The sequence below is a fragment of the Haematobia irritans genome, chromosome 1, assembly GCF_050003625.1.
Source record: "Haematobia irritans isolate KBUSLIRL chromosome 1, ASM5000362v1, whole genome shotgun sequence".
NCBI classification, from domain to species: Eukaryota; Metazoa; Arthropoda; class Insecta; order Diptera; family Muscidae; genus Haematobia; species Haematobia irritans.
The window spans coordinates 267110900-267135971 of NC_134397.1; the positions used below are offsets into that span (position 1 = coordinate 267110900).

A 25072-nucleotide genomic window follows, 5' to 3' on the forward strand; every position below is an offset into this window, starting at 1 on the left:
AAAAACTTTCTAAATTCATTCTAGAAAAACTGCGAAATTTTGAAAATATTTGAGGTCAAGGGTTTCAGAAAATTGTTAGATTGCATTAAAAGTCATAAAAAATTATACAAATAAATTATTTATCAAAATACCACAAATTTTTTAATTCACATTCAAAACACTGAATTCGGATCACATCTAAAGAAGTGAGTGCAACGGCTGTTGAATTGGTGAACATCCGTCCTATGACAACCCCATGTTAAATTCATCGCTTCTGCGCCAATTTTGCACCACTTCCGGATCCAAAAAGAACATTTTGACTACTTTTTTGGCGACGCTTTTTTGCTGGGTAATAGTAATAAAATATTCATTGTTTGATAGGTAGCCATCTGGCTACACCTGTGTAGCAATTCCAGTGCAGACAGATGAGCACCATTTCATATTGGCTATCAATTCATGGCTTAAATTTTTTGTCGTCCACCCTCGGTTATAAATATCTTCCACTGTGCATGTTTCAAACTAATTTCATATAAAAACCCGAGCAAACGATCATATCTCAGAATAAAAAGTTCATTCTCCAAAGATGGCCTTCACAAGTTTTGGATATATTTTATCAGCAGTCTGCCTTGTACTGTTTCCTTCTACTGTACTTGGTAGTGAAATTATACCCATAACCAAAGCCCCATATGTGGTACAAGTCTGGAAAGGTGGAAAATATTCATGTGCTGGATCATTTGTTGCATCCAATTTGGTCATAACATCTGCTCAGTGTTTGGGAAATAGCCAGCCTAATGAAATTGAGATAGTTGGAGGTGCCTCAACTCTCAGCGAAGCAGGTTACAGGCGTAAGGTAGTCAAATATCTCAAACTGCCGCGATATACAGTCGGAAGTCCTGAATGGGATATTGCCGTCATGAAATTGGAATCTCCCATGAAGGGTTATAATATGGCTATAATACGCATAAATGATATCCCCGTTGTAGCTGGCCAAATGATGCAGATTTCCGGGTATGAGCCTGCTAAAAATCCTTCTGGACATTTACGTTCCATTTCTGCACCCATACTGAAACGTCTAGAGTGTGAAAGTTATTACTCACATATGACCCTACCCAATTCGAATACCTGTGCTGCTAATTCTGGTTTGAAAGATGGTTGCTTTGGTGATCCTGGCAGTCCTGTTGTAAGCAATGGCAAATTATGTGGTATTGTTACAAGAACACTTAATTGTGGCACTAGTGGAAAAATTGGTCTTATTGTTGGCACAAAGGCTGTGTCGACAGCCATACATACTGCTATGGCCAGTTTGGCTTAGTGGTATTATTTTTTATTTTCCAACTACTCAACGAGCCGAGTCAACATTGGATAATAAATAAATAAACTTAAATACCATACAAAAAAAAAAAACAGCAATTTTTTTTTGGTAATTTTGTTATATCTTCAAATAAATACATATCATCATACCCTATTCATGAATTAGTTTTCCTGGAAATCATGTTACTTCTCAGACCTTGTTGAAGTGTAAGTCCACTTCAAGAGAAAACTTCATTGGTGTTGGCACTCGAATCTCGGGTGCATTGTGGGTACAAGACTAAGTGCGTTGAATGTGAAAGAAAGACCATTTTATGTTTCATGTTTATTCTTGAAAAAGATGTCTAAGTTTGCCGATATCATAATTAGCATCGTATTCAAGTCAAAATGCCGATCGGCAAAATTGCCAGCCCTGATTAAAACCGAGAGACTTGACGAAAGATATCAAAACAACACTGCCAAAGAATCAAATGTGAACAATTGGTGATAGTTGTGAAACTGCTTGTATGTTCCCGCTTGTTCTGGAAAGTAGAGACCTATATACACGCAAAGAAAAAAAACGTTTGGAAAACGTGTGCCGAAAACGTTTTTCTTTTGTTAGAGTTTTTTGAATTGCTTCGAAAATTTTAAACTTTTATCACCAAAAAAATTCGTTTGTTACAAATTTTTTATTTTTTCAATAAAAAAAGTTATTTTTGAAATAACAACATAGTCCATTTCGTTTATATCAAACACTGTTCTTTTCTGACTTTAGGTCTTTAATAAGACACATTTTACAGTTCAGCATTTAATATAGTACAATGTAATGTTGAACATTTTTTCGGAATCTTCCGCATATATCTGGAATATATGTAAAAAAAAAAAACAAAAGCAAAAAAAAAAACTTTGGCCGAAGCTGGGATCGAACCCACGACCCTTGGCATGAGAGTCGGACGTAGCTACCACTGCTCCACGGTGCCAAACTAAATGTTTGTTTCTGTTAAATAAACTTTGTTTATTCGGTTCGTGGGCGCCGCAAGCTATGCTATATAAATATAACTTATATGGATATTTATCTATTGATGACCATAACAGGTACATAGCTCAGTGGTTAGTGTGTTGGCTTACAATGTGCATGGTCCGCGGTTCGATTCTCCGTCCAGGCGAAAGGTAAAAAAATTTTAAAAATTTATAAAATCGTATAATTTCTTCTACATTGTTGGTATTACAGGAAAAGGTGTTAAGAACTAAAAATCCTCGTGAATGTGAGAAAGATGTGAGGGACAATGCAATTAGCAAGAAAATAATGTTTTTTTTAGCTAGTCTTTTTGAAATTGTTTTTACATCCTGGAAAAGAATAAACGTTTGTCACAAAAAGTATATACTTTTCTTCCAAATACACTTCCTTACAGCGAAAAGCAAATGAGAAACGAACTTTGTTTGTCTAAAATTTCGTTTGGGAGGAAAGAATTATTTTTTTGCGTGTAGCTGCTCATTTATAAATACTCCTACACAGAGAATACAGATTGGTTGTGACAATCGAATTTATTGCCAACCTCCTTTTGGCAGTTGTAGCAACTACCAGTTGGCAGTTGTGACACCCAACAAATTCGGTCGACTCAATCGAATGATGGGAAACCCAACTAATACTATATATGGAGTTGGTTGTGTCAGACGATGGAATTGGTCGTTGTCCCGATCTTCATTTAGTTGTATCTCCCAACTTTAAAGCACCATGACCGAATTGAATAACAAAAACTCACAAAATACTGAATTTTATTTAAATTTTTTAGATGTATTTAAGATTAGATTGTATTTAAGTATATGTATCTTCCTAACATATACTTAAATACAATATATTAATACATTATAAAAAATGTTCACCCTTAAAAGTATACCCCCCAGCATGAATAGGTTGGGGAATCGACAGATAATGAAGCTAAATCTTTGGTACTCTTCGCATATTAATATTTATAGATGGTGTCCGAACTGTCTATAGCATGTCTAAAACACACAATAAATTAAGTAAAGAAATTAGTGTGGAGTTTTATAAACGGCATACGAACCTATCCCCGATGGTCACTTTCTTGGTGTTTCATATATAGAGATGGATTTTTTCAGAGCCGCCAATGAAATTATTCCATATTGAGGATGCGCACCGTAGCAGTAAGTACCCTGAAGCTATTTGTTTTTGCCAATATTGCTGTGTATTATTTTCGTTTCACAGCCAATATAGTGTATTAAGGCCAGTTTCGTACGGCGCGAGTTGTTCACAATATTTTATAGGCTGTCCACGGATGAGAAACTTCGAAACGAATAAGAAATATTCCGTTTTCAGTTCTAGTTATTTGATATTAAAAAACACACTATACTTCAACGTTGATGGTAATAATTTTATTGACATTTCAAAAATATATTCAAAGGAATTCGGCTGTGAGTACCAAACGAAAGTGCTGACTACTAAATGACAGTTACAAAGGTTTTATAAGGTTGGTTGTGCCTATCGAATTCGATCAAATTTTTTCAAAAGAGAGTCTTTCCACGCTTTGGAGACGGTTCACCGGTCGCTGTCCACTCAGCCGACTATCAATTGGACTCAGGAGTATAGTGATGGAGCCGTGTTTCACCCATTATCACATATCGACGGAAAAACTCGGGTGTATTACGAGTTAACAGCTGCAAACACCGCTCAGAATCATCAACACGTTGTTGTGTTTGGTCAAATGTGAGCTCGCGCGGCACCCATTTGATGTTTTCGTCGGTAACCACCTCTTTCGGGCGTCCACTGCGTTCACCGTTCTCCGTGCTCATTTCACCACGCTTGAATTTTGCATACCAATCAATTTTTGTTGATTTCTCTGGGGTAGAGTCCGGAAACTCAATATCAAGCCAAGTTTTTGCTTCCACCGTAGTTTTTCCCTTCAGAAAACAGTATTTTATCAAAACACGAAATTCCTTTTTTTTTCCATTTTTTTTCACAATAACAAAAGTTGCTTCACAAAAGACGCTCTATCTCACAAACTAATTGACTTACAGACGTCAAATTTTGACACGAATCATTTGAACGTTGGTACTATATAAAAATAATATGCATTTAATACTAGCGACACCATCTATGTGTCAGACCGGGGACTTATCAGCCAACCTGTTAGTAGACGAATGATTAGTTGTGTATATTTCAAATATCGGATACATATCATGAATTCTATCGATGGGAAAAAATTAAAATTTAATATTCTTGTATGAATTGATCTAGTTCGAAATCAACCGAATTTGGATAAGAAGATAATTTTGCAATAATTTATATTTTTATTTTGGCGTTTTTTTTTATTGCGATTGAAAAAGTGGCAACGTATCTCTGTTTCGAACTATTGGTTGCAGGATTAAAAAAATTTTATTCGTACGGCCACAATAGTGGCAACACCATATCTATTTTCACATTTCTTCTTTTCTATAGCTTGGTGACTATAGAAAATTCTTAGAAATGCCTTTCGACTTAAATCGTTGAAGAATTCGCATCACAGAAATCGCAAAAAAAATATCAAAATTTTTAAGTGCCATCATCAATAATTACAACATTTTCTTCTACACTGAAGAAAATATTGTGGTGAAGCCAAAAATTTCATATCCTTAAAATTTGAATGCAAAATTTGCTTAGCGTAGAAAATGCATTTCTCTAATATAAAGTTTTTTTCCTTGTTCAAAAGTCGATAAACTTTTCAAGGAAGTCGTATTGTCCTTATAATTAAGTGATTTGACCTAAAACTGGGCATCATAACATGAAAGAAAAAATGTATGGGCTAAGGTCAACTTGACTTTAATAATTCGGAAAAATTCTTTAAATTTAATGAAATTGTCTTTAAATTTGTTGCCTTTTTGCATCTCAAAGCAAAAAATTGTTCAAAAATAGGACATGATTTTCAACACTTTATTTTAAAGAAGTTTTTTACTTGAAACATAGCATAGTTTCTACTGGAAGTCGAGTCTTAATTTGGAAAATAAAGTTGTCGTTAAATCCTTTTTAAAGGACTTTAATAGAATATGAAAAAAAAGCTGAAAAACGAAAAATTAAAATTTGCTTCCTAGAGTCAAGTACACAAATCCCAAATGTAAAAGATATTTGTGTCTTAAAGGTGTCCTTACTTGAATTCTCCGCTTCTTTGGCTAGGAATCAATACCAAAATTGTTAAAGTAAAGACAAAATCTTTGGAACTGGGCATGCTTTTTTTTCAGTGTACGAAAACTATAGACATTCTTGGTCAATAAAATATTTTGTCCAATATTTTCTATGTACGTCGATACAATGTGGTTTATCGGTTTTTCGCAATACCATTTTTTTCTATATATATTTTTCTAGGCCAGTTGACTCCGCGGCTCAATAAGTTTCAGCAAATATAAACAGATGGGTCAGTAGGGCCAGGCAAGGTTTAAAATTTCAGATGTCAGAGACAGTAAGGACGCATCATGTGTTTTACAATGGGCCAGAAAGGACCCCCTGGGCCTTTAGGTCAGTAAGGACCACCGCGAGAAAACCTTACTGTCCATATTACTTAAGTAGAGTGTTCTTTATGGCAGGAAACGATTCAGATAACGAGAGCAATGTATACACCGAATTGTAGTTTTTTTATTTATTTAACATAACAGCTTTGTAGTATATACAAGATATAGATGCCTCAGCGTCCTTCTTGAGACTAGTTGGCAAGGTAAATTCAAATCTCAATAAATAACATAAGTCTTGAAAATTAACGTAAAATTATATTCAACCCACTGTTTTGTAGTTTCATGACGACATCTGGCTAATTGCTGTTGTTTCTTGTATTTAACGAATTTTGATGAACTCCAAATGTTATAATATGGTGTCCTATGTGGTGTAAGCATTTGTAGACATAAGTCAAGGTTAGGTTAGGTTAGGTTATGTGGCAGCCCGATGTATCAGGCTCACTTAGACTATTCAGTCCATTGTGATACCACAGTGGTGAACTTCTCTCTTATCACTGAGTGCTGCCCGATTCCATGTTAAGCTCAATGACAAGGGACCTCCTTTTTATAGCCGAGTCCGAACGGCGTTACACATTGCAGTGAAACCACTTAGAGAAGCTTTGTAACCCTCAGAAATGTCACCAGCATTACTGAGGTGGGATAATCCACCGCTGAAAAACTTTTTGGTGTTCGGTCGTAGCAGGAATCGAACCCACGACCTTGTGTATGCAAGGCGGGCATGCTAACCATTGCACCACGGTGGCTCCAAAACATAAGTCAAAAGTTGCATTCTATGTAAACCATATGCTGGCAAGTGTAGAATACATGATGAACAAGTCAGCTACAATTTTCAAAGCCTTACTTTGCAATCTGAATAGGGATTTCAATTCCTCACTTTTCCCATGTCCATACAAAATAATCAAATACTTCAGATGACTCTGTATCAGGGCTCTATATATTAACATCTTCGTGTCAAAGCTAAACTTGTTCTTAAACTTATATAAGAAACCAATGGCCTGTGCGCATTTCCGCCTTAAATATGTGATATGCTTGTCCCAATTCAAGTTACTCTACAGGTAAATCCCCAGATATTTTAAACTTGGTACCTTAGTTACTTCTACGCCTTCTATATGAACTGAAAAAGAAGTACTACGATTAACGCGAGGTTGAAAACGTATAACCTTAGTCTTACAGGAGTTGAGATACAATTTGTTGACCCTGGCAAACTCAAAGCTGCATCGCGTTCAATCAATACCTTAACAGCTTGTTCAAACCTATAACCATACAAGACGCACATATCATCGGCATACAAAAATATGTTACCGTGCGGCTCAACCCAAGGTTCACAATATCATTCAAATATATTCTAAATAATAGTGGTCCCAGTACACTTCCCTGTGGAACACCGTGTCCCACAACACCGACTTCATTCTTGTAGTCTCGTTTAGAAACATATTGCCTACGATTGCGCAAGTAATCCTGGAGCAAGATTAAAGTGCTACCTCTAATTCCATAATACTTAGGTTTCTCAATTAAAATATCGTGATCAACTTGATCAAAAGCCTTGGAGAAGTCATGAAAGATTCCCACTACACCTTTATTCCCACCATCTAGTTTATCACATATCGAATTCCTGAATCCACATTGAAAATCACTTAGTAGTTTATTACCCTGCAAATATTGATATAGTTGGTCATACAAAAGTCTTTCAATAATATTATTAAATGTCGATAAAACAGCAATTGGCCTATAACAATCCATTGAGCAAGAATTTACCTTCCGCGGAATGGGCATCACCTTGTGGATTCTCAGTACACTGGGATAGGTCCCACTAATCACAATGCTGTTGAAAATTCGAGATAAATGTGGTATAATCAGATGAGAACATCTCAAAACTAAATCTGAAGTAATTCCGACAAAACCAGGACATTTCCCTTTCTTTAAACTGCAGATGACATCCTCTACATCGTTATAAGTAGTAGTACTAAAATTAAGTCGACAAGAACAGGTATTAAGAGTCCGTAAACTATTAAAATGGTCGCCAGGTAAACATACAATTTTCGATTTAAGGTCTCGCACGGATTGCAAAAAATATTCATTATATAATTTCGTCATATGGGCTCCTGCAGGTACTTTTTTCCCATCAGCATCAATTAAGCATAATGTCCTCTTCTTACTCCTTCCTAAACTTCCATTTAGAAATCTCCAACATTTCGCTGGTTCATTTCCAATATCTCGCAGATTTTCTGCATAAAAAACATTCATGGATCGTTTATAAGCCCTTCTAATAATTATAGATTTCAAACTTTCAGATATGTTCACATTCTCAGGATGCCTTCTTCGCGCTTTTAGAAGCTTCTCCTTTAAAGCAAAAAGCTTCAAAAGATTCCCATTCACACCGAAAAAAGTGAACTGTTTTATGGGAAGAATGAACTACCACGCACGAAAATTTAACTAAATTTTACTCCACATTTTGAGATTTCCACAAAGCGTTGTTAAAACCAAGAAATTTTAACAGGTTGTCCGATAAAGGGTGATACGGTCAAAATTTGGTCAAGGGAAAACGCGTGTAAATCGGTGAAATCGTTTATTTAAAAAATCAAATTAAATTTCTTTTTCAAGTTCAATTAGTATAAAATTCAGGAAAAATATTCAGTTAGGCTTTCGCTTTTCCAAATCCGAATTGCCAGGCCTCACGCTTGACACCTGCCATCAGATTTTGTACAGCCACCTTGTCCACCTTCTTCGCCGCAGAAAGCCAGTTTGCCTTGAACTGCTGCTCGCCCTTAGCAGTTTTTTTGGTCTTCTTTAGGTTCCGCTTGACAATAGCCCAGTATTTCTCAATTGGGCGGAGCTCTGGCGTGTTGGGAGTGTTCTTGTCCTTGGGAACCACCTGCACGTTGTTGGCGGCGTACCACTCCATGGCCTTTTTACCGTAATGGCAAGATGCCAAATCCGGCCAAAACAGTACGGAACAACCGAGTTTTTTCAGGAAAGGCAGCAGACGTTTATTCAAACACTCTTTCACGTAAATGTCTTGGTTGACAGTCCCGGAAGCTATGAAAATGCTGCTTTTCAAGCCACAGGTACAGATGGCTTGCCAAACCAGTTATTTCTTTGCGAACTTTGACAGTTTCATGAACTTGAAAATATCTGCTACCTTTCCCCTTCCTTTTGCCTTATAAAACTCCTGTCCCGGAAGCTGCTTGTAGTCGGCTTTGACGTAGGTTTCGTCGTCCATTACCACGCAGTCAAACTTCGTCAGCATCGTCGTGTACAGCCTCCGGGATCCCGCTTTGGCCGTCGTATTTTGTTTATCATCGCGATTTGGAGTCATTACCTTCTTGTAAGTCGATAGTCCGGCTCGTGTTTTGGCTCGATGCACAGTTGTAGACGATACACCCAGCTTATTTGCGGCATCTCGGAGAGAGAGGTTAGGGTTTCGCCTGAAACTACCGGCAACTCTCTTTGTCGTCTCAGCGGCTTCCGGTTTTCGATTTCCCCCGATCCAGACTTCCTGGCTGTCGACAAACGTTCCCCAAACACTTTAATTACATTTGTAACGGTTGATTTGGCAGCTTTTAGCAATTTTGCCAGCTTTGCGTGCGAGTAGCTCGGATTTTCGAGATGTGCAAGCAAAATTTTGATACTCTGCTTTTCTTGGTTGGACGGCATTTTGACAACTGAAGAGTGAATTCCAAAATCAAAATAGGAGCAACATTCCACACACACACCTTCAAAATGAGGGGTGTTCAGGTTTTTTAAATGCAAAATTGAAAGAAAAACGTCAAGTTTGTATTGACCAAATTTTGACCGTATCAACCTTTAAGTCCCCGGTCTGACACATAGATGGCGTCGCTAGTATTCAAATGAATACATACAGAGAAAACGATTCGTGTCAAAATTTGACGTCTGTAAGTTAATTAGTTTGTCAGATAGAACGTCTTTTGTGAAGCAACTTTTGTTATTGTGAAAAAAATGGAAAAAAGGAGTTTCGTGCTTTGATAAAATACTGTTTTCTGAAGGGAAAAATACGGTGGAAGCAAAAACTTGGATTGATAATGAGTTTCCCGACTCTGCCCCAGGGAAATCAACAATAATTGATTGGTATGCAAAATTCAAGCGTGGTGAAATGAGCACGGTGGACGGTGAACGCAGTGGACGCCCGAAAGAGGTGGTTACCGACGAAAACACCAAAAAAATCCACAAAATGACTTTGAATGACCGTAAAATGAAGTTTATCGAGATATCAGAGGCCTTAAAGATATCAAAGGAACGTGTTGGTCATATCATTCATCAGTATTTGGATATGCGGATAGCTCTGTGCAAAATGGGTACCGCGCGAGCTCACATTTGACCAAAAACCACAACGTGTCGATGATTCTGAGCGGTGTTTGCAGCTGTTAACTCGTAATACACCCGAGTTTTTCCGTCGATATGTGACAATGGATGAAACATGGCTCCATCACTACACTCCTGAGTCCAATCGACAGTCGGCTGAGTGGACAGCGACCGATGAACCGTCTCCGAAGCCATTCGGACATTTCCAACTCGAGATATAATTTGTTTTATGAAAAAAGAGCTAAAAACTAAAAATAACGGGATATCTCAAAGACTGTTCCACAAAAAATATTTAAACATTTTTTTCGAATTCTGCAGATCAAAATACATAAGAAAAATCGACTCTCATCAAGTGTAAATTTTCAGTGAAAACTAGTGTTATTTATTATACCATATTTATTGTTATTGAGCATTATTCCTCATTTCTTATTGTACATTTCAATAAAAACAAGTTTTGCATGTTTAAGTTAATAATTGAACAAATGGTTTTAAGTGTTTGATCTGAACAATTAAAGTTGTTTATATTACTATCTAAGTTGGCATACAACGTTTGCCAATTTGCAAAATACTTTTTGGCAACAGTGGGAGTGAGTGGTGGTAATTGAGAATTGAAGACTTTTATATGATTACTTCAGACAGGTGACAATAGCTAGGCCGTCCTACAATTTAACCTGATCAGGAGTATATACAAAAACACATATGTGTACATAACGCCGCAGGTTTATTTTGATACAAATAAAAACAATATCGTTATGAGAATAAAAAGTTTTATTAATAGTAATAAAATATTCATTGTTTGATAGGTAGCCTCAACAATTCCAGTGCAGACAGATGAGCACCATTCCATATTGGCTATCGATTCATGGCTTAATTTTTTTGTCGTCCACCCTCGGTCATAAATATCTTCCACTGTGCATATTTCAAACTAATTTCATATAAAAACCCGAGCAAACGATCATATCTCAGAATAAAAAGTTCATTCTCCAAAGATGGCCTTCACAAGTTTTGGATATATTTTATCAGCAGTCTGCCTTGTACTGTTTCCTTCTACTGTACTTGGTAGTGAAATTATACCCATAACCAAAGCCCCATATGTGGTACAAGTCTGGAAAGGTGGAAAATATTCATGTGCTGGATCATTTGTTGCATCGAATTTGGTCATAACATCTGCTCAGTGTTTGGGAAATAGCCAGCCTAATGAAATAGAGGTAGTTGGAGGTGCCTCAACTCTCAGCGAAGCAGGTTACAGGCGTAAGGTAGTCAAATATCTCAAACTGCCGCGATATACAGTCGGAAGTCCTGAATGGGATATTGCCGTCATGAAATTGGAATCTCCCATGAAGGGTTATAATATGGCTATAATACGCATAAATGATATCCCCGTTGTAGCTGGCCAAATGATGCAGATTTCCGGGTATGAGCCTGCTAAAAATCCTTCTGGACATTTACGTTCCATTTCTGCACCCATACTGAAACGTCTAGAGTGTGAAAGTTATTACTCACATATGACCCTACCCAATTCGAATACCTGTGCTGCTAATGCTGGTTTGAAAGATGGTTGCTTTGGTGATCCTGGCAGTCCTGTTGTAAGCAATGGCAAATTATGTGGTATTGTTACAAGAACACTTAATTGTGGCACTAGTGGAAATATTGGTCTTATTGTTGGCACAAAGGCTGTTTCGACAGCCATACATACTGCTATGGCCAGTTTGGCTTAGTGCTACTATTTTTTATTTTCCAACTACTCAACGAGACGAGTTAACATTGGATAATAAATAAATAAACTTAAATACCATATAAAAAAACAGCATTTTTTTTTTTTTTGGTAATTTTGCTATGTCTTCAAATAAATACATATCATCATACCCTATTCATGAATTAGTTTTCCTGGAAATCATGTTACTTCTCAGACCTTGTTGAAGTGTAAGTCCACTTCAAGAGAAAACTTCATTGGTGTCGGCACTCGAATCTCGGATGCATTGTGGGTACAAGACTAAGTGCGTTGAATGTGAAAGAAAGACCATTTTATGTTTCATGTTTATTCTTAAAAAAGATGTCTAAATTTGCCAGTATCATAATTAGCATCGTATTCAAGTCAAAATGCCGATCGGCAAAATTGTCAGCCCTGATTAAACCCGAGAGACTTGACGAAAGATATCAAAACAACACTGCCAAAGAATCAAATGTGAACAATTGGTGATAGTTGTGAAACTGCTTGTATGTTCCCGCTTGTTCTGGAAAGTAGAGACCTATATACCTGCTCATTTATAAATACTCCTACGTATGGGTTTGAGCGGAAAATTTAACAAGGACATGTCGCCGAAAATAACTAATAGACTATTCTCATCATTACTTGTATCCACCCAATTCTTTGCTCATAATTAGGACATTATTATTATTAGTGCATTTAATAATTATTTATATAAGCAGCTACCATTAATTTCAAATTATCCCCTTAAAATTTCCGAAAATCCCCTTAAAATTTCAAAAATTTATTTTTGGTTTTTATTGAGTTTGTTTATTATAAGTTTTTTTTTTTTTAACGTAATTATGTAGAAAAAAAAACGTTTGGAAAACGTGTACCGAAAACGTTTTTCTTTTGTTAGAGTTTTTTGAATTGCTTCGAAAAGTATACACTTTTATCACCAAAAAAATTCGTTTGTTACAAAATGTTTATTTTTTTAATAAAAAAAGTTATTTTTGAACCAACAACACAATCCATTTCGTTTATAACAAACACTCTTCTTTTCTGACTTTAGGTTTTTAATAAGACACATTTTACAGTTCATAGTAAAAATTTAATATAGTAGAATGTAATGTTGAACATTTTTTTCGGAATCTTCCGACCATATCTGGAATATATGTAAAAAAAAACTTTGATCGAAGCAGGGATCGAACCCACGACCCTTGGCATGCAAGTCGGACGTAGCAACCACTGCTCCACGGTGCCCAACTAAATGTATTTTTCTGTTAAATAAACTTTGTTTAATCGGCTCGTGGGCGCCGCAAGCTATGCTATATAAATATAACTTATATGGGTAATTGTCTATTGATGCCATTAACGGCTACATAGCTCAGTGGATAGTCTGTTGGCTTACAAATTGCATGGTCCGCGGTTCGATTCTCCGTCCAGGCGAAAGGTAAAAAAAAATTTTAAAAATTTATAAAATCGTATAATTTCTTCTACATTTGTCTACATATGTTTGTATTACAGAAAAAGGTGCTAAGAACTAAAAAAACTTCGTGGATGTGAGAAAGATGTGAAGGAAAATGCAATTAGCCAGAAAAAATTTTTTTTTTAGTTAGTCTTTATGAAATTGTTTTTACATCCTGGAAAAGAATAAACGTTTATCACAAAAAGTATATACTTTTCTTCCAAATACACTTCCTTTCAACGAAAAGCAAATGAGAAACGAACTTTGTTTGTCTAAAATTTCGTTTGGGAGGAAAGAATTATTTTTTTGCGTGTATATAACATACTTTTAGTAATCACGATTACGACGGCCATCTTATCCGAATCAGCTACAATGGAAAGTACATTGTATCTTATGTAATGGGCGTCTTTACTTATACTACTCTTGTACTCAACGACAGCTGTTGTGGTCCTAAATCAATGCCCAATTGTGTAATGCAATATCCCTAGTATTGATCTGTTTTGTTATACCCTCCACCATAGGATGGGGGTATATTAACTTTGTCATTCCGTTTGTAACACAACGAAATATTGCTCTAAGACCCCATAAAGTATATATATTCTGGGTCGTGGTGAAATTCTGAGTCGATCTAAGCATGTCCGTCCGTCCGTCCGTCTGTGCGTCTGTCCGGCTGTCCGTCCGTCTGTGGAAATCACGCTAACTTCCGAACGAAACTAGCTATCGACTTGAAACTTGGCACAAGTAGTTGTTATTGATGTAGGTCGGATGGTATTGAAAATGGGCCATATCGGCCCACGTTTACGTATAGCCCCCATATAAACCGATCCCCAAATTTGGCCTGCGGAGCCTTCCGGAGCAGCAAAATTCATCCGATCCAGTTGAAATTTGGTACGTGGTCTAAGTATACGGTCTCTAACAACCATGCAAAAATTGGTCCATATCGGTCCATAATTATATATAGCCCCCATATAAACCGATCCCCAGATTTGACCTCCGGAGCCTCTTGGAGGGGCAAAATTCATCCGATCCGGTTGAAATTTGGTACCTGATGTTAGTATGCGGTCTCTAACAACCACGCAAAAATTGGTCCATATCGGTCCATAAATATATATAGCTCCCATATAAACCGATCCCCAGATTTGACCTCCGGAGCCTCTTGGAGGAGCAAACTTCATCCTACCCGATTGAAATTTGGTACGTGGTGTTAGTATATGGTCTCTAACAACCATGCAAAAACTGGTCCATATCGGTCCATAATTATATATAGCTCCCATATAAACCAATCCCCAGATTTGACCTCCGGAGCCTCTTGGAGGGGCAAAATTCATCCGATCCGTTTGAAATTGGGTACCTGATGTTAGTATACGGTCTCTAACAAGCATGCAAAAATTGGTGCTTATCGGTCCATAATTATATATAGCTCCCATATAAACCGATCCCCAGATTTGAACTCTGGAGTCTCTTGGATGAGCAAAATTCATCCGATCCAATTGAAATTTAGTACGTGGTGTTAGTATATGGGGTCTAACAACCATGCAAAAATTGGTCCATATCGGTCCATAATTATATATAGCTCCCATATAAACCGATCCCCAGATTTGACCTCCGGAGCCTCTTGGAGGAGCAAAAGTCATCCGATGCGGTTGAAATTTGGTACATTTCGTTAGTATATGGCCTCTAACAGCCATGTAAAAATTGTCAAATTTTACTACTATAGAAAGTTTTGTCAAAATTTCATTTCTATAGAAAGTTTTGTAAAAAGTTTATTTCTATAGCAATGTTTGTCAACATTTTATTTCCATAGAAAATTTTGTCAAAATTTTATTTCTATAGAAAATTTTGTAAAAAAATTATTTCTGTAGAAAATTTTGTCAACATTTTATTTCTATAGACAATTTTGGCAACATTTTATTTCTATAGAACATTTTGTCAACATTTTATTTCTATAGAAAATTTTGTCAACATTTTATTTCTATAGAAAATTTTGTCAAAATTTTATTGCTATAGAAAATTTTGTCAAGTTTTTATTTCTATAGAAAATTTTGTCAAAATTTTATTTCTATAGAAAATTTTGTCAAAATTTTATTTCTATAGAAAATTTTGTCAAACTGAATTATATACGTATTTAATCGGCCTTTTTTGTTTAATATATACCCCTTATGGACTAACTTACAATTTAGAAGACAGTGTTAAAAAGTTTTACGATACCTTGCGATCGGCAAGTGTTATCGCAACCCAAGTAATTCGATTGTGGATGACAGCCTTTAGTAGAAGTTCCTACGCAATCCATGGTGGAGGGTACATAAGATTCGGCCTGGCCGAACTTACGGCCGTATATACTTGTTTTTTAATTATTTCGCCAATTGTACTTTTCGTAAAGCAATATTTCTTCTCTTGTAGTAGACGAATGATTACTTGTGTATATTTCTGATATCCCATATATATCATGAATTCCTCGATGGCAAAAAATTAAATTTTAATATTCTTGTATGTATTGATTTCGATTTTTTTTTTGCACTAATTTATATTTCCATTTTGGCGTTTTTTTTTTCTTTTGCGTTTGAGAAAGTGGCAACGTATCTCTGTTTCGAACTATTGGTTTCAGGCTTAAGGAAATTTTATTCGTACGGCCACAATAGTGGCAACACCATCTCTATTTTCACATCTCTTCTCCACCAAGCTATAGAAAATTCTTAGAACTTCCTTTCGGCTTAAATCGTTGAAGAATTCGCATCACAAAAAATATCAAAATTTTTAAGTTCCATCATCAATAATTGCAACATTTTCTTCTACGAAAACTATAGGCATTCTCGGTCAATAAAATATTTTTTTTTCCAATATTTCCAAGGTACGTCGATACAATGTGGTCATATGAGTGTAAATCGGGCGAACGATATATATGGGAGCTATATCCAAATCTGAACCGATTTCAATAAAATTTGGCACACTTGACTATAGTACCAATTGTTTTTCTTGTGCAAAATTATAAGCAAATTAGGGTAAAACTCTGGCTTCTGGGGCCATATAAGTCCATATCGGGCGAAATATACATATGGCGAAATATATATATGGGAGCTTAATCTGAACCGATTTCTTTTAAAATCAATTGGTTTCTATTCTGTGCCAAATTTGAAGTCGATTGGACTTAAACTGTGACCTAGACTTTGATTACAAAAATGTGTTCACGGACAGACGGACATAGCTATATCGACTCTGGAGCCCACCCCGAGCATTTTTGCCAAAGACACCATGTGTCTATCTCGTCTCCTTCTGGGTGTTGCAAACATATGCTCTAACTTATAATACCCTGTTCAGCAGTTTGGCGAGGGGTAAAAAAAATAATAATAACACAGGGGAACAGTAGTTCTGTTGATGAAGAACTGAATATCGTTTTAAGGTTATTTGGGACGCTGAATCCAAATCTGCACTTGGTTTTTTTTATCAGCTCGATTTTTTGAGATATACCGTTATGTTCAAATTTAAGGCACTTCTTCTTTTTCTAACTTGAAAACGGTTCACCATATTACATAAAACTAAATCGGAAACACCAAACAATATTATCTTTAAGGCGTACTTACATTGTTTTTAAATTTTCCAAGTAGTTTGGAGATATCGTTAAATTTTTCAACAAACAATTTAATTTTTTGTTCTTTAAAAATTTCTAAAAAAAAATGAGACAGTTTTGTTCTAGAAACAGTAAATTAAATATATTACGAATAAAATGAGCTTTTTATGATTCTAACCCCCATTTTCATGAAGCTCCGTTAGTGCTACGTTAGCTAACGGACTTTTAAACCATACTATGGGCATATCTGCCATCATGCCTATATATTCCATATGCAAGTTAGGAATTTAATTGCTGAAAATTTTTCAGTTAACGTTAACCGGAGAGAAGATATTTGCAATTTATTTTCTGTTAACTGGCAGTTAAAGCCTAACGGAGCTACATGAAAATGGCCGTAAGAATTTAAAAAGTTAAGTAATAAAAACAAATTATTTTATGTTTATGGTTGCGGTAGCAAACTCAACGCCTATAAATTTTATTGTTCCTCTTTGAAAAAAACTTCTTTTCCGAAGACGATGAATTTGTTTATTGTTCAAATGTTCCTGATTTAGTAACAGCGATGGGATAAGAGAGGTATTATCCAAATGACGATATCACTAAAACGACTTGGAAATTTTTAAAACAATGTAAGCACATCTCATTAATTTTATTTTTTAAACTAGCGGAAATAGAGTTTAGGCGGAGGAAGGCACGAACCCCCACCCGATTGCAGCTAGCAGAGTAAAGTCTCCCGCAGTCTTGTTTTTTCTAAACTTAGTGATGCTTCGTAAGGTTTTTAGAAATTGCATCTGACCCATTTGTTGGTCGTGTACATTACAATCGGTCCATAATTATATATAGCCCCATATAAACCGTTCTCCAGATTTGACCTCCGGAGCCTCTTGGGGGATCACAATTCATGCGATCCGGTTGAAATTTGGTACGTGGTCTTAGTATATGGTCTTTAACAACAATTCAAAAATTGGTCCATATCGGTCCATAATTATATATAGCCCCCATATACACCGTTTCCCAGATTTTACCTCCGGAGACTCTTGGAGGAGCAAAAATCATACGATCCGGTTGAAATTTGTTACGTGGTGGTAGTATGTGGTCTCTAACAACCATGAACAAATTAGCTCATATCAGCCCATAATCATATATTGCTCCATATAAATCGGTCCCAAAATTTTAACTCCGGAGCTCTTTGGAGGAGCAAATTTTTTCGGATTCAGTTGAAATTTTGTATTTTGTGTTAGTGTATGAATACTAACAACCATGCACAAATTAGCCCATCTGGGTCCACCATTATAAAGGGTGATTTGTTAAGAGCTTGATAACTTTTTTTTAAAAAAAAACGCATAAAATTTGCAAAATCTCATCGGTTCTTTATTTGAAACGTTAGATTGGTCCATGACATTTACTTTTTGAAGATAATTTCATTTAAATGTTGACCGCGGCTGCGTCTTAGGTGGTCCATTCGGAAAGTCCAATTTTGGGCAACTTTTTCGAGCATTTCGGCCGGAATAGCCCGAATTTCTTCGGAAATGTTGTCTTCCAACGCTGGAATAGTTGCTGGCTTATTTCTGTAGACTTTAGACTTGACGTAGCCCCACAAAAAATAGTCTAAAGGCGTCAAATCGCATGATCTTGGTGGCCAACTTACCGGTCCATTTCTTGAGATGAGTTGTTCTCCGAAGTTTTCCCTCAAAATGGCCATAGAATCGCGAGCTGTGTGGCATGTAGCGCCATCTTGTTGAAACCACATGTCAACCAAGTTCAGTTCTTCCATTTTTGGCAACAAAAAGTTTGTTAGCATCGAACGATAGCGATCGCCATTCACCGTAACGTTGCGTCCAACAGCATCTTTGAAAAAATACGGTCCAATGATACCACCAGCGTACAAACCACACCAAACAGTGCATTTTTCGGGATGCATGGGCAGTTCTTGAACGGCTTCTGGTTGCTCTTCACTCCAAATGCGGCAATTTTGCTTATTTACGTAGCCATTCAACCAGAAATGAGCCTCATCGCTGAACAAAATTTGTCGATAAAAAAGCGGATTTTCTGCCACTGATTTTGGTAATAAAATTCAATGATTTGCAAGCGTTGCTCGTTAGTAAGTCTATTCATGATGAAATGTCAAAGCATACTGAGCATCTTTCTCTTTGACACCATGTCTGAAATCCCACGTGATCTGTCAAATACTAATGCATGAAAATCCTAACCTCAAAAGAATCACCCTTTATAACAGGTTGGCTGATAAGTCCCCGGTCTAACAAAGAAAAACACATTTTTTTTTTGTCAAAATGCGTTTTTTTTATTCAACATAGTTCCCTTGAAGGGCGTTACAACGATTATAACGACCTTCCAATTTTGCCTCAAAATAGGCCTCCGTTTCGGCGATCACCTCTTCATTGCAGCCAAATTTTTTCCCTGCGAGCATCCTTTTGAGGTCTGAGAACAAGAAAAAGTCACTGGGGGCTGGGGTGGGGAAGCAATTCGAAGCCCAATTCATGAATTTTTGCCATCGTTCTCAATGACTTGTCTTGGTGGAACAACACTTTTTTCTACTTCATATGGGGCCGTTTTGCCGCAATTTCGACCTTCAAACACTCCAATAACGCCATATAATAGTCACTGTTGATGGTTTTTCCCTTCTCAAGATAATCGATAAAAATTATTCCATGCGCATCCCAAAAAACAGAGGCCATTACATTGCCAGCGGACTGTCCACTCAGCCGACTGTCGATTGGACTCAGGAGTGTAGTGATGGAGCCATGTTTCATCCATTGTCACATATCGACGGAAAAAGTCGGGTGTACTACGAGTTAACAGCTGCAAACATCGCTCAGAATCATCAACACGTTGTTGTTTTTGGTCAAATGTGAGCTCGCGCGGCACCCATTTTACACAGAGCTTCCGCATATCCAAATATTGATGTATGATATGACCAACACGTTACTTTGATATCTTTAAGGCCTCTGCTATCTCGATCAACTTCATTTTACGGTCATTCAAAATCATTTTGTGGATTTTTTTGATGTTTTCGTCGGTAACCACCTCTTTCGGGCGTCCACTGCGTTCACCGTCATCCGTGCTCATTTCACCACGCTTGAATTTTGCATACCAATCAATTATTGTTGATTTCCCTGGGGCAGACTCCGGAAACTCATTATCAAGCCAAGTTTTTGCTTCCATCGTATTTTTCCCTAGAGGTATTTTAAGACCAAAAATAGGTGTGTCCTAATGAGGTGTATCGGTCCATGTTTTGGTGTAGCCCCCATATAGATCTATCTCCCTATTTTACTTCTTGGTCTTCTAGAATCCGTAGTTTTTATCCAATTTGCCAGAATTAGAAATCTATAGGTAATTTAGTACCAAAAAAAGGTGTGTCAAAAATGGTCCGTATAGGTTCATGCTTTAGTATAGCCACCATATAGACTGATCTCCCGATTTTACTTCTTGGGCTTCTAGAATTCGTAGTTTTTACCTAATTTGTCTGAAATTTGAATTCTAAAAGTATTTGATTATATGAAGTGTGTCGAAAATGGTGAGTATTGGTTCGTGTTTTGATACAGCCCCCATATAACATAGATCTACCTCCCGAATTTAATTTTTGCTAGATTCTGTAATTTTTATCTACTTTGATAAAATTAAAAATTAGAAACCTAGAGGTATTTTAGGACCACATATATGTCAGCCGAATATGGTGTGTATCGAACCATGTTTTGGTATAGCCCCATATTTTATTTTATTTTAGCCCCTCAAAAATCCGTATCGCATTTATGTTTACCGGTCCATTTGGCAAGGCATCGATATAGTCCGATTTCATGTCTGGAGGGTATAGCAGGCGCACTGATCATAGGTCCATTTGGCAAGGCATCGATATAGTCCGATTTCATTTCTGGAGGGTATAGCAGGCGCACTGATCATAAAAATTGCTTGAAACTGAATGTAAAATATCCAGATTTAACTCCTCGTAATCATTTAAATAATGGAGGTAAAAATCTACAGATTTAAAATTTCAAAACAAGACTTTATTTAATCAATTATACGATATGTTTATGATTTCTCTAAAACTCAAAAAAAAAATTGGTTCTTACAAATCCATAATCTGATGTAGTAGAATCTTTAAATTTATCTGCGGGAAACGTACTGGTTGAACTGACCTGTTTGGGAGAATATCTGTCATTAAACACCCTGTACTTCTATACAAGGGGTGATACGGTCAAAATTTGGTCAAGGGAAAACGCGTGTAAATCGGTGAAATCGTTTATTTAAAAAAACAAATTAAATTTCTTTTTCATGTTCAATTAGTATAAAATTCAGGAAAAATATTCAGTTAGGCTTTCGCTTTTCCAAATCCGAATTGCCAGGCCTCACGCTTGACACCTGTCATCAGATTTTGTACCCTTTCACGTAAATTTCTTGGTTGACAGTCCCGGAAGCTATGAAAATGCTGCTTTTCAAGCCACAGGTACAGATGGCTTGCCAAACCAAATATTTCTTTGCGAACTTTGACAGTTTTATGTGCTTGAAAATATCTGCTACCTTTCTCCTTCCTTTTGCCGTATAAAACTCCTGTCCCGGAAGCTGCTTGTAGTCGGCTTTGACGTAGGTTTCGTCGTCCATTACCACGCAGTCAAACTTCGTCAGTATCGTCGTGTACAGCCTCCGGGATCGCGCTTTGGCCGTCGTATTTTGTTTATCATCGCGATTTGGAGTCACTACCTTCTTCTAAGTCGATAGTCCGGCTCGTTTTTTGGCTCGATGCACGGTTGTAGACGATACACCCAGCTTATTTGCGGCATCTCGGAGAGAGAGGTTAGGGTTTCGCTTGAAACTACCGGCAACTCTCTTTGTCGTCTCAGCGGCTTCCGGTTTTCGATTTCCCACCGATCCAGACTTCCTGGCTGTCGACAAACGTTCCCCAAACACTTTAATTACATTTGTAACGGTTGATTTGGCAGCTTTTAGCGATTTTGCCAGCTTTGCGTGCGAGTAGCTCGGATTTTCGCGATGCGTGAGCAAAATTTTGATACGCTGCTCTTCTTGCTTGGACGGCATTTTGACAACTGAAGAGTGAATGCCAAAATCAAAATAGGAGCAACATTCTACAAACACAAACCTTCAAAATGAGGGGTGTTCAGGTTTTTTAAATGCAAAATTGAAAGAAATACGTCAAGTTTATATTGACCAAATTTTGACCGTATCACCCTTTAATTAAGCTTCGGCCCGGCCGAACTTACTGATGTATATACTTGTTTGATATTGTTTTATTTGCATTAATGCGATAGACCGTATTAGCTAAAGGAAGAATATCACAAAAATAAAAAACACGAATAAAACTTAAATTTTCACCTGATTTACAAACTTTTGCAAAAATAAGGTAACTTGCGGATCCTCTTGGAGAAGCAAATTTCACCCGATTCGGTTGAAATTAATTACGTATATACTCTATAATTTGTATATACTCTACAATTTGTTCATATTGTATAGCCCCCATATACCGATCCCCAAATTTGACCTCCGGAGCCTCTTGGATGACCACAGTTCATCCGATTCCGTTGAAATTTGGAACGTGGTATTATTATATGGCATCTAATAACCATGCAAGAAATGGTCCATATCGTCCCATATAAACCGATCCCAAGCTTTTGCTTCCGAATCCTCTTGGAGGAGCAAATTTCATCCGATCCGGTTGAAATTTGGAATGTGGTGTTAGTATTATTTTGAGGAAAAAACAAATCCCAAAAATTTTGATGTTTTTTTATTAGGCATTTAGGTTTATTTATTTTTTATCCGATGTTAACTAAGGACTTGTCAAAGTGGTCATAGCATTATTTATGAAGGCCGAGAGAGCATTTGTACCAGCAATAATAAAAGGTTTTCCATGACTGGCACAGTTAAATGTATGTGTAACAACACCACATAATTTACCATTGCTTACAACAGGACTGCCAGGATCACCAAAGCAACTATTACTCAAATCAGCATTAGCAGCACAGGTGTTAGTAGTGGGTAGGTCCATTTGTGAGTAATAAGGGGCACAGTCTGCACGTTTCCATATGGGTGCATAAACGGTATGCAATTGTCCAGTAGGTTCATATCCGGAAATCTGCATTATTTGGTCAGGTTTAACGGTGATATCATTTAGGCGTACTATAGCCATATTATAACCCTTCATGGGAGATGCCAATTTCATGACGGCAATAACCCATTCAGAACTTTCCTTTGAATAGCGAGGGGGTATGACAATTTTGACTACCTTACGCCTGTAACCTGTCTCGCCGAGAGTTGAGGCACCACCAACTACCTCCATGTCATTAACATTGCTATCCGCCACACAACGAGCAGATGTTATGACCATATTGGATGCAATAAATGAGCCGGCACATGTATATTGTCCACCTTTCCAGAGTTGTACCAAATAAGGCGCATTGGTTATGGGTATAATTTCACTACCAAGTATAGTAGAAGGAAATAGTACAAGGCAGACTACTGATAAAATATATCCAAAAGTTGTGAGGGCCATCTTTGGAGAATGAACTTTTTACTCTGTGGAATGATCGTTTGCTCGGGTTTTGATATATGAAATTAGTTTGAAATACGCACAGTGGAAGATATTTATGGCAGAGAGTGTAGTCCAGAGAGTGTAGTCCACAACAAAGTTAAGCCAATATGAAATGGAGTTCATGTAGAACTACTATTAAGGATTATGTACCCCAAAAACTCGGTCTATCGTTCCTTTTGGTTTAAGGAGGTTTGTTTTTGTTTACAAGAGGTGTAGGCAGATGGCCACCTATGAAACAATGCAACGTTTATTACTACTAAAATAACTTTTTATTCTCATAATGATCATTTTTTATTTGTGTCAAAGAAAATACGCCGCAGATTTATTTTAAATGAAATTTGCTTTATGTGCACATATTTGTCTGCGTGTATAGACTCCTGATCAAAGTAGGTTAGGTTAGGTGGCAGCCCGATGTATTAGGATCACTTAGCCTATTCAGTCCATTGTGATATCACATTGGTGAACTTCTCTCTTATCACTGAGTGCTGCCCGATTCCATGTTAAGCTCAATGACAAGGGACCTCCTTTTTATAGCCTAGTCCGAACGGCGTTCCACATTACAGTGAAAGCACTTAGAGAAGCTTTGAAACTCTCAAAAATGTCACCAGCATTACTGAGGTGGGATAATCCACCGCTGAAAAACTTTTTGGTGTTCAGTCGAAGCAGGAAACGGACCCACGACCTTGTGTATGCAAGGCGGGCACGCTAACCATTGCACTACGGTGGCTCCCCCTGATCAGGGTAAAATTGTAGGAGGGCTTAATTATTGTCACCTATCTGAAGTATTTATATAAAAAACTTCAAATCTCCATTATCACCATTCACTTCCACTGTTGCCAAAAAATAGGTTGCAAAGTTGTAAACATTTGATGCCACCTTAAATATTAACTCAAACAACGTTTACTATCATTGCTCTGATCATTAGTCAAACACTAAAAAACATTTGTTCAAGCACCAACTTATGTGTTACCATGCAAAATTTTGTAATGAAATGTATAACAGGAAATGAAAACTAACGTTCAATGGTATTTGTTTTTTTTTATGAATTATGTAGCACTATTTTCTATACAATAGAGCACTAAACACTATTCTAGATACTCGTACTTTACAGTTAGTTTTATTGCTTCAATAACAAAAGCAACTGGAATAGTGGCAAACGTCTCCTTTCGAAACATTTTTATACCCGTCACCACTACTGTGGTACAGGGTATGTAACGCCAATAAGCTTCAGTCTAAGACCCATCTGTTAGTATACCGATCGTCTTAGAGTTAAATTCTGAGTCCGTCTGTCTGTTTGCCGGCTGTCTGTCTGTCCATCTATTTTTGTATGCAAAGTACAGCTCCTAGTTTAAGTCCGATCGTCCTCAAATTTGCCATGGGGGCTTATTTCGGCTCAAGGACGATCCCTATTTATGTTCGGCTCAAGAACGATCCCTATTGATCGGTTCAGATTTATAAAGGGTGATACGGTCAAAATTTGGTCAATATAAACTTGACGTATTTCTTTCAATTTTGCATTTAAACAAGTATATACAGCAGTAAGTTCGGCCGGGCCGAATCTTAAATACCCACCACCATGAACCAAATATTAGGGTTTCCTTTGAAATTTCAGGAGGGCTTGAGGACTTGAGGACACAACCCGAAGATAAATTTAAAGATTTCACCTATGAGGACTATATCAGATTCTGGATTTATAAGAACCATTTTTGT

The 25072-nt window shown here is 36.9% G+C and overlaps 3 protein-coding genes across 3 annotated transcripts; 2 read left to right on the forward strand and 1 right to left on the reverse strand.

Moving 5' to 3' along the window:
* Positions 1 to 562: 562 nt before the first annotated feature.
* On the forward strand, positions 563 to 1291 carry LOC142236283 (seminase-like). The gene has a single exon (XM_075307551.1). The coding sequence runs from the start codon at positions 563 to 565 to the stop codon at positions 1289 to 1291; it is 729 nt and encodes a 242-aa protein (XP_075163666.1).
* Positions 1292 to 11075: 9784 nt separating this feature from the next.
* On the forward strand, positions 11076 to 11804 carry LOC142236303 (seminase-like). Its single transcript, XM_075307568.1, has one exon. The coding sequence runs from the start codon at positions 11076 to 11078 to the stop codon at positions 11802 to 11804; it is 729 nt and encodes a 242-aa protein (XP_075163683.1).
* Positions 11805 to 22600: 10796 nt separating this feature from the next.
* On the reverse strand, positions 22601 to 23323 carry LOC142236313 (trypsin-like). Its single transcript, XM_075307575.1, has one exon. It carries the CDS (start codon positions 23321 to 23323, stop codon positions 22601 to 22603), a length of 723 nt encoding a protein of 240 aa, XP_075163690.1.
* Between the last annotated feature and the right edge of the window lie 1749 nt (positions 23324 to 25072).

Bases quoted from the DNA above. Each gene is read 5' to 3' on its own strand.
- LOC142236283 (XM_075307551.1), top strand. From the start codon at position 563: ATGGCCTTCACAAGTTTTGGATATATTTTATCAGCAGTCTGCCTTGTA.
- LOC142236303 (XM_075307568.1), top strand. From the start codon at position 11,076: ATGGCCTTCACAAGTTTTGGATATATTTTATCAGCAGTCTGCCTTGTA.
- LOC142236313 (XM_075307575.1), bottom strand. From the start codon at position 23,323: ATGGCCCTCACAACTTTTGGATATATTTTATCAGTAGTCTGCCTTGTA.